This window comes from Mytilus edulis, chromosome 2 (genome assembly GCF_963676685.1).
Source record: "Mytilus edulis chromosome 2, xbMytEdul2.2, whole genome shotgun sequence".
Classification (NCBI taxonomy): Eukaryota; Metazoa; Mollusca; class Bivalvia; order Mytilida; family Mytilidae; genus Mytilus; species Mytilus edulis.
In genome coordinates, this window is record NC_092345.1 from 57,224,356 (window position 1) to 57,233,983 (window position 9,628).

At 33.0% G+C, this 9,628-nt stretch overlaps 1 protein-coding gene across 1 annotated transcript; it reads right to left on the bottom strand.

The window, feature by feature from the left end:
* Positions 1 to 2,965: 2,965 nt before the first annotated feature.
* LOC139512488 (sperm microtubule associated protein 1-like) lies at positions 2,966 to 9,262 on the bottom strand. The gene is made up of 3 exons (XM_071300125.1): positions 8,541 to 9,262; positions 3,908 to 4,010; positions 2,966 to 3,372 (listed from the first exon to the last, which is right to left on the bottom strand). Exons 1-3 carry the CDS (start codon positions 8,814 to 8,816, stop codon positions 3,215 to 3,217), a joined length of 537 nt encoding a protein of 178 aa, XP_071156226.1. The 5' UTR covers positions 8,817 to 9,262; the 3' UTR covers positions 2,966 to 3,214.
* Positions 9,263 to 9,628: the final 366 nt, after the last annotated feature.

Genomic DNA, 9,628 nt, shown 5'->3' on the forward strand with positions numbered 1-9,628 from the left:
TAGACTTGCACAAACGCATAAAAGAGAACCCAATGGTTATTAAAACTTCCTCATAGTGGACGCTAATATGTTATGAGAGTTTTGTTGCTCTTCTCTTGCAAATGACACCACAAAATGAGATTTGTCACTGGATTAGTACTTATGTTAGATAGCAATATATATATAAATTTTACCATCCCCTTTTCCTTGATTTCTTACAAATAAAGCGTACTGTTTGTGTCATATATGTGCATAAGTATGTAATCAGTACTATTCATAGATTTGGTATCCAGTAGTTGAATGGTTAAAGATAAAAAAAAAAGTTGGTGTATGGCAACAACCTGCATGTAGAATGAAATTCAAAACAGTGTGGCTGTGGCCATTGATTGACACATTAAATTCATCCATTGACTGGGACAATTTAGGTGAACGTTTGTATGTAACGACCACTGCTCACTATGTACTTTTTAAAGACACTTAAACTATGGGGTCACCAAAGGTTCTCAACACCTTAATAAAGTAATTCGAAAAACTAATCAGAAAGAACACGATGTTTTATTTTATAATTATTTTATAATTAAAGGCGTTAAGAAACCTTTGGTGACCCCACAGTTTAAATGTCTATCGTAGGTTCGTCGTGGACAGTGGTCGTTACAGACAAACGTTCATGTAAATTCTCCCAGTCAATGGATGAATTTAATGTGTCAATCAATGGCCACAGCCACACTGTTTTGAATTTCATTCTATTTACTAAAATAATGTTTTCCAAAAGAGGGCAAAGATGTCATTGCAATCTCCTGGAGTGATACCTTTTCTGAAACTGTTTACATATATCTATCAAGAGATCAAATAAAAAATATTTGTCTTCGTCTCATTTTTGTGTGAAATTGCGTCAAAAATTTCGAATGAGAAAAAAAATTGACCGTAATGTGACCTATAGTTGTTAATGATAACTTTATGTGTCATTTGGTGTTCTGTGAAGAGTTGTCTCATTGGCAATTTAACTTCATCTTTTTTTTTAAATTACAAACATTTCTGGACATAGAATGAAATTCAAAACAGTGTGGCTGTGGCCATTGATTGACACATTAAATTCATCCATTGACTGGGACAATTTAGGTGAACGTTTGTATGTAACGACCAATGCTCACTATGTACTTTTTAAAGACACTTAAACTATGGGGTCACCAAAGGTTCTCAACACCTTAATAAAGTAATTCGAAAAATTAATCAGAAATAACACAATGTTTTGATTTATATCAATTATATAAATCAAAACATAAAGGTTATTCCTGATTATTTTTTCGAATTATTTTATAATTAAAGGCATTAAGAAACCTTTGGTAACCCCACAGTTTAAATGTCTATCGTAGGTACGTCGTGAACAGTGGTCGTTACAGACAAACGTTCACATAAATTGTCCCAGTCAATGGATGAATTTAATGTGTCAATCAATGGCCACAGCCACACTGTTTTGAATTTCATTCTAAAACAGGTAAAATATAATCTTAATGTTCTTTGAAAGACAACTTAGTCATCAGCAGTCTAGTAATGAAATTAATTGCACAATTACTTTCATATTCGAAAAATCCGCCAGTGCCAATATGTAGGATTTTCTTCCCTTCCGGAACATCTTATAGCATCCCAGGTTTCGTTTTTCGCCATAGCTATGTCGGTTTGTTTTCGACCTTTGAGTTTGATTGTTCCTTTGGTATCTTTTGCCTCTCTGTTAAAATTTTACTTCTTGCAAAATTAGTGACAAGAACTGAATGCATGGAGGAATTTTGTACAATTATAATGTTGCCAATATATTTTTAACGGAAGCAAAGCTATGAGAGTTAATCAGATCTGCACACTCTTTTAGAGAATCGTGTAGCATTCATGTGTTCTCGTGTATTGCCGAGTAGAGATTGAAGAGTGGTCGAATGTGGTCGTGAAGGGTTCGGGTATTGGTCGAGTTGGTCTGGGATAAAATAAAATATAGAAGTCGCAGTGATCTGGAAACGATCAGGCATTAATCAAGTTTATCTGGAAATGGTCGGACACTAGTCGGGCAAAGATCGAGATGATCGAGTACTGATCGGTATTTTGTTTTTTGTTTTCCGAACAAACTTGATCTCTTCAAGATCCTTTCCCGACCAATTCGACCGATACTCGACGAATTCTCGATCTTTTCTCAAGTGACTGGCTTCTCGATCCTTACCCGAATGTTTTTGACGGGTAGAAAGACAGATCGAAGACCACCAAGGTAGACCAACCCGAACATTCTTGTCGATTGAGTCAGACCAGTCACCCGATCTCTTAATTTGTCTTGATCGGGCTTGATCGAGATGATCTGATCGGCAGTGTGAACCTAGCTTAACAGAAGACTGAACAGCCAATAACTGTTTTTTCGTATTTAGTACGTACTCATATGCCTGATGACAGTTTCTTGTTTAACTTAATGTTAATCGAAATCATCAAGTTATTAGTTGAATAAAACAGAACTATAAAATAGATCAATAAAACATTCCATATATCGTAATTATGTATTTATATTGTATGTATCTATGCTAATCAATATTCTCTTTTCTTTACATGTTAGCTTTTTATGTCCCGTGTGGGTCCATAATTGATGTAAACGAATGTTGTTCTTGTTGTTATATCAACGTCACATAACAAAGTTAGATGTGTTCTTTGCGATATTTGTATTTCTTAAATCAGAAAATGAACTCATTTGAAGCTGAGATTACTCGTGATATATAATCTATGTGTTATAGTAATCTCAGATAGAAGACACAATTGTATAAACTTGAAAGCCTCATTTTGACTTTGAGATGAAGAGCATCAATTAAAGCGCCGTTCATTTGCTTTGCTTGTTCTGATTTTTTTCTGGATGGATACCCCGTTTCCTTTCTTTTCCATTACAACAAACTTGTTTCTGACGACATCGAACTTTTATCTTCTGAACAATTTAATAATAGGTGTATTGAAATTACATACAAGATAAAGTATAAAATAGATTATTTTTTAGTATAACCAAGATTTAAAAAAACACATAATACTTTTTGAATACTAATTTTAAGGTCGCTCTGTATCTTTTGCTATTAACGCTAACATTCAAGAGACAAGTTATGACAAGGTAAAGCGTCACTTATGAATACTATGAAGCAAACAGAGAAAACGATGTCCTTATATGCATATATAACTTTTGAGCAAGATATCACAGTAGTTTTGAGTAACTTTTTCTGTTTTTTTAGTGAGAAGGTGAACGACTAGCAGTTCCGAAAGGCGATGGTTCCATTCGTAACCATGGTGAATTTCTTCTGTACCCATATTTTCCGTTGTATCCTATTACTGGTTTTATCCCTTGCATGAACTGTGAATGCCCATCTGTCAATTCAGAAGAATGTCCTGTGGGTAAAAAAATGGTGTTATTTAAAATACTATATAAGACACAGAAAGAATAAGTTAACCACGGGATGCTAAAACTAATTTGCTGTGTTTTAAACGACATCAATTGGCTGTCGAGGACAATACAAAATGTGTTTCATATGGTCCTGACATCTATACTAATTTATAACTGTTCAGACCGTCTGTTGATCTCTAAATGTTTGGTTTTTTTTTTATCGTTTTTGTACTTGTTGGGTTGCTGTTTCATTGACGTTTACCCTACACTTTCTTTAGTTTATTCATTAACATAAAAAATTATGAATGATGTCTGTTGCGGTGAAAATTCAAATAATTACACCAAATCTTGTAAAAAATTTGAAAGGAAACCTGTTTGTTTTTGAAGTGAGTATCTTAACATGTAGATGTCCAAGTTATTTCTATCGTTCGATTGCTGTTTAAAATTGACGTTTAACCTGATCTCTTTTTAAGTTTATGTCAGAATACTTATTTTTCAGTCTGATAGTGATATAATCTCAACATTTGCATTTATATTTACCAGCACCAAACTGGTTCCTTAATGACAAATACTGGTATCCTGTTCCTTGTTCGTGAAAATAGTCTAAAACTGGTCCATCTATAGAGGTTCCACCATTTTCAAACTGGAATTACAATTAAATACCAATTAGATGCAGTTTAGGAGCAAAAATGAATAGACAACCAAACACAGAAAAATAAGACTTCTAAAAAATAAAATAAAAACATCAAACTTTCTAGGCCACGTCTGTTCCTGCGGGACTCACAGGCTTAGTTTTTTTTTTTTTTTTTATAAAATTGCAATATCTTTAAATTGAATGCTATAGTATCAATGTGTATGCCTTCAATCTTGGAAAAGCTTGCAACTAGGTCGCAGACACTTGTCAACGTGGATGTCACCAGCCTGACAGACATTCCACCTATATCGACCCAGAGATAAAACATTATCGTTAAAGTTTCAGGGCATTTAAATACAAAACTATTTCGAATTTCATACAAAAATTGCACTTTAAATTATTAAATATAACCAGGCATTGAGTCAACTACTTGTCATTCCATTAGATTTCAAATGTATTATTTAAGTTATTGCCTTTTAAATACGACAAACCATATTTGATCAATTTATTACATATGAAGTAATGGATGAATAGACGAGAAGACTAGTTATTATCAATAAAATACAACGAAATGAAATGAAAACGTTTTGTGAAATAGCAATTATATTTCATTGCTTTTCAATTTACGTAAAAATACTTAATCATAGTCATTCATGTTGACGGAACAATATTAGATGCATTTAAAGTCTTGAAAGTTTTGATTGAGGGAACTTTGCAGCAGCTGAGTGATACATATACGTAAAGCAACGGAGAACTAAGTGACATCATGGACATATAGGTTTAAATTGCAGATCCATCATAACATAGATCTGCGAAATATTATTTAACCGTGTACAATCCGACAAAGCGATCTGCGTTTGTAATTATCATGAACCACAACCGAACAGTTAGAATGAAACTCAAAACAGTGTGGCTGTGGCCATTGATTGACACATTAAATTCATCCATTGACTGGGACAATTTAGGTGAACGTTTGTATGTAACGACCATTGCTCACTGTGTCCTTTTTAAAGACACTTAAACTATGGGGTCACCAAAGGTTCTCAACACCTTAATAAAGTAATTCGAAAAAATTAATCAGAAATAACACGATGTTTTGATTTATATCAACTATATAAATCAAAACATAAAGGTTATTCCTGATTAATTTTTCGAATTATTTTATAATTAAAGGCGTTAAGAAACCTTTGGTGACCCCACAGTCTAAATGTCTATCGTAGGTACGTCGTGAACAGTGGTCGTTACAGACAAACGTTCACGTAAATTGTCCTAGTCAATGGATGATTTTTAATGTGTCAATCAATGGCCACAGCCACACTGTTTTGAATTTCATTCTATATTGATTGATGTTTTCTCCAGTTTCTGTGACAAATATTGTATGCATATTTATGACGATTGACAAAGAAGTAATTATACATCAATTATAGCTTCTTCAAAGTAAACCGACTGGTGTGATAAATTTCCAATGACACTGGAACACAAAAGTATGATTGATAGGGACAGGTAGTTTGCCTTGCAATAGGCCACCAATGGATTGCTCAAAGAGATCTTGCGAGGCACTCATTATTTAAAAGACTGGCGAGTGTTATTATGACAATCTGACGTGCCCATTCTGACCGAACCTGGATATATATTTATACATCCCGCACAGCAAACACAAACACCCTTATTTGACATGACTGTTTTGCCGACTGAAAGAAGGCCAGATGACCATATTTATATAAGTCAATACACGGATGCCGAACCATACATTAGTTACGTTTATAAATATAAGAAGTGACTGTTGTTTGCCTTAAGTCCAGTAGCAAATATTTCATGCATGTTAACGACGAAAACAAATTAAAAATAAAACAATAGGTACATGTAGGTCCTATTACTCCTATAATAGGTGTCGACAGACATGGAGTGGGAGAAATTTAGAATGCCACTGGGAAAAAGCCACATGTTGGATAGGTAAAGAAATTAAGCCTGCATCATTTAACATAAAAATGTTCTTCAACATGCAGATAATGTGGCACTCTTTCAACAAGAGACATATAATTTAACGTCACCAATCTAAGCTACTAATTTGTACATCCCTCACAGCCAAACGGAGGTCCCACATTAAAAAGTGTTTTTTGTCGATCGAAAGAAGAACAAGGGATGATCATATTTATATACTTTGGTCAATGTACAGAAATAAAGGATTAAACAAAATGAGACAACAACCTTACAATACATGATTTCTATGCATGATGGTATTGAAAGTATTCACACTTATACAAGGTCATATGAGTAGCTTAAAGTCGCCTTTTCTACCTGAATACTTTCTTGACAATGTGTTACCTAAACATTTAAATAAGTTCACAAAACCAGGGGGTACATTTTAATTAAGTTGCAAAGTTCTAATGTTGACAAACACTAAACTTGAATTACGGCTTATTATTCACAGTCTCACGCACAGATTTATAGCATTAAAATGTACGAGTTTAAAGATATTTTAATAAATAAATAGTTGGAGAACCTAGCACCCTCTTATGTAAGTTTCGATTAAATGTTACACATGTTTATTGACAAAGATGTCAACATGATAGGATTAAGGCGCTAGACAAATGCCAGACAATAATACATCAAATAGACAAACATAGATAAAATATTTCTTGAAGACTTTGGAGAAGAGTTTTTTGAAATATGTTGGCCTTGTAAGAACTTTTAGAACTGGAAGAAAATAAAAAGTTTTGCCGAAAATTAATATTCTAACCTTCAAACAAAACATTGACAAAATGCAGGATGCAATTGAGCAAAAAATTGGAAATGAAATATATGAAAATTAAAAGATGTGGTATGATTTTGAGTCAACTATGCACCAGAGACGAAACGACAATCATGTAAACTACAGCGCACGACCCACTTTTCAGAACGTACCCCCCCCCCCCCCCCCACCCATCCACCCACCCACCCACCAAATATGATCGTACTGCAAGCACTGAATCTTACATTGATAAGTTCCAACACAACTGCTTATACTACTATACTATCCAAGAAATTGTCTGAAGTCGGTTGATCATTTTCCTTTTCTTGTAAATCGGAAAAGTTCAACATATCCTTAATATGCATGAAATATTAGCCACTGGACATTGCGATCAAATAATGAATAAGCTTTACTCAGTAATCCCATATGAGAAAAAAAGTAATATGTTGCTGGGTAAGGAAAGATATTTAAAAAAAGACTTATCTATGCTTAAAGTTTTATCTGCAAAAAAATCAATTAGACTGTTTCTAATCCACCTCAATGAAATGCTCAACTAATTGATAAAATTAAAATGTCATGCTGATGATAGCGCGATAAAACATATATAATTAAACCTGCTCAGTCACGTGAAAGAATTTAAATTAAAGATATATTGACAATTTTATCCCCAGTATGTGTTTTGTTTGACATGTTATGTTCGGGTATTCAATTTAAATGTGGTGTTTGTTCGAATTATTCGTTAAATAAAACTTCATTGATTGAATTTATCAAAAAGCAAATAAAACCTAGGTTTAATTGAAGTAAGTATTCAAAATGTAATGTATAATATATTGTGTTGAACAAACAAGACTAGATATTTCTTATCTTTTATACAGTTTATATTGTGAACTCAAGCTAAATAGTTTATATTGTAATCTAAAGCAGAAGATCAATACTCAAATAAATTCATATTAACTTAAATCAAAATGGCAAGTCATGTAAAATGTTTCAAAACACATAGGAAATATTTTTGCTTTCATGGGGTGTAATATACATTTTTCATTTTTAATTTCTTGCTGTAGTTCCTTCAGATTAAGGTGACATTTTACATGTTTTGTTCGGAACTGAATTCATGATCATTAACAGGCATCACTAAAAAAGTGCTGAATATTTTGATCGAAAGTTACAGCTAAAATTTAGAGTACCGTACACTTCTTCGTTTCAGTATCAATAATTAGAATAAAAGGGTCTAGAGATGCCACATATTCAACCTGTACCTACTGTTAAAATGATAATTACAGTTGTACCCAGTTCAGATTCTAGTAAAAAAAGGACAATTCTTCAATGTTAAATGTCTAAGCACCCTATATCAACAGACCTATATAATATGATCCATTGTACTGGTTTATTAAAACATTTCAATTTTCTGAAGCAGTGCATTCGATAAACATTTGGAAACAAAACAACTATTTTTTTATATTATGAAGAGACAGGGCAAACTTTTAAACCACAAGTCTCTATTTGATTTGTCATAACGTTGTGTAAAGATTCAAAAGTTAAGTTTATAACCAGTTAAATTGAAAATGGAAATGGGGAATGTGCCAAAGAGACAACAATCCGACCATAGAGTAGACAACAGTCCACCGATGGGTCTTCAATGCAGCGAGAAACTCCCGCACCCGGAGGCATCCTTCAGCTGGCCCCTTAAATGTAAACCGTATCTGCATAAATCGTGATTACAAAAAAAAAAAAAAATATATATAAGGAAACATTCTGACTTTTAAAAGTTACAATAACGATATACCGGTAAAAGAGAACCATCTTCCTACCTGTTGGGTCTTCTTGAGAGTTTTAGGTACTCCTTCAAACTCGTAATAATTTCGTGAATGTATATCCTTCTGTGAATTATAAGGTGGTATCACTGGGCCCAGCTTTGGGTTTGTTTTAGAATAGTCTGTAGAAATACTACTGCATGCATTGCTGTCCAAGACAAATGTTCGCTCTTTTGAAAGCAGTTCCTCAGGTTCTGGGGTTGGTGGAGTGCGGTAGATTTTGTTGTGTCTACCTTTTGTCGCTTTTTCCTTTTTCTTTTGTTGGACTTCCATTCTCAATCTTATATTTTATATGATGAATTAGAAACAAAATATTTTAAAAATAAACACAATGTATATAAAATAACAGTTAGTTATAAGCTTCAAACTTGTCACAGTTTTGTTTTCGCACAGTCAATATGTACACATGAATAAGCTTCTATGTAGACTTCCGCCGTTGCTATGTTAGCTGACACACGGATAAAATAACGGCCGTTAAACTAGTATATCCCTTTAACTGTCTTAGCGTACGTATTTAAAATACAATGCGAATTGAACGTGTATTCATATGTTAATTAAAAGGTAAAATATACCTAATACACCGTTGTCGTGCAAGAATAGTCACGTGATGTAATTAATCGGACTCTATTCAATAAAATATTGATAATTGTCCAGTCCTTTTTATAAAACCGTTAATCCTATTTTCCGATTATCCAATCTGATTTCTAGAAGAATTATATAGACTAAAAGCGATTTAAAATTTGAACATTGATTTTTACTTTCAAATAATACATTATATAAGATTGATTACAAGTTAACAAGCCTATTCATTTCTATGTCGAATTGTTATTCAAATTACCTTTTACAACTGGATGATTTAATTATCGAACCAAACAAATCATCAATTGCTACTTCTAATACCAGTCATTTCACAAACATGAATACAAGTGCAAAGTGAATATATCATGTATATAGATGTGTTGTTTACTTATTGAAAATGAGATAATATGACTTTTATTCGAAATCAGGAACATTCACAAATTTCGCAAGCTCAGCGAAAATATAATAGCTATAGCAACGAGTGTGGACAATTATCAGACGACATA

Bases quoted from the DNA above. Each gene is read 5' to 3' on its own strand.
- LOC139512488 (XM_071300125.1), bottom strand. From the start codon at position 8,816: ATGGAAGTCCAACAAAAGAAAAAGGAAAAAGCGACAAAAGGTAGACAC. The intron at 4,011-8,540 runs GTAGGAAGATGG...TTGTAATTCCAG, and splicing joins CTCTCAAGAAGACCCAACAG to TTTGAAAATGGTGGAACCTC. The intron at 3,373-3,907 runs GTAAATATAAAT...TTTTACCCACAG, and splicing joins AAGGAACCAGTTTGGTGCTG to GACATTCTTCTGAATTGACA.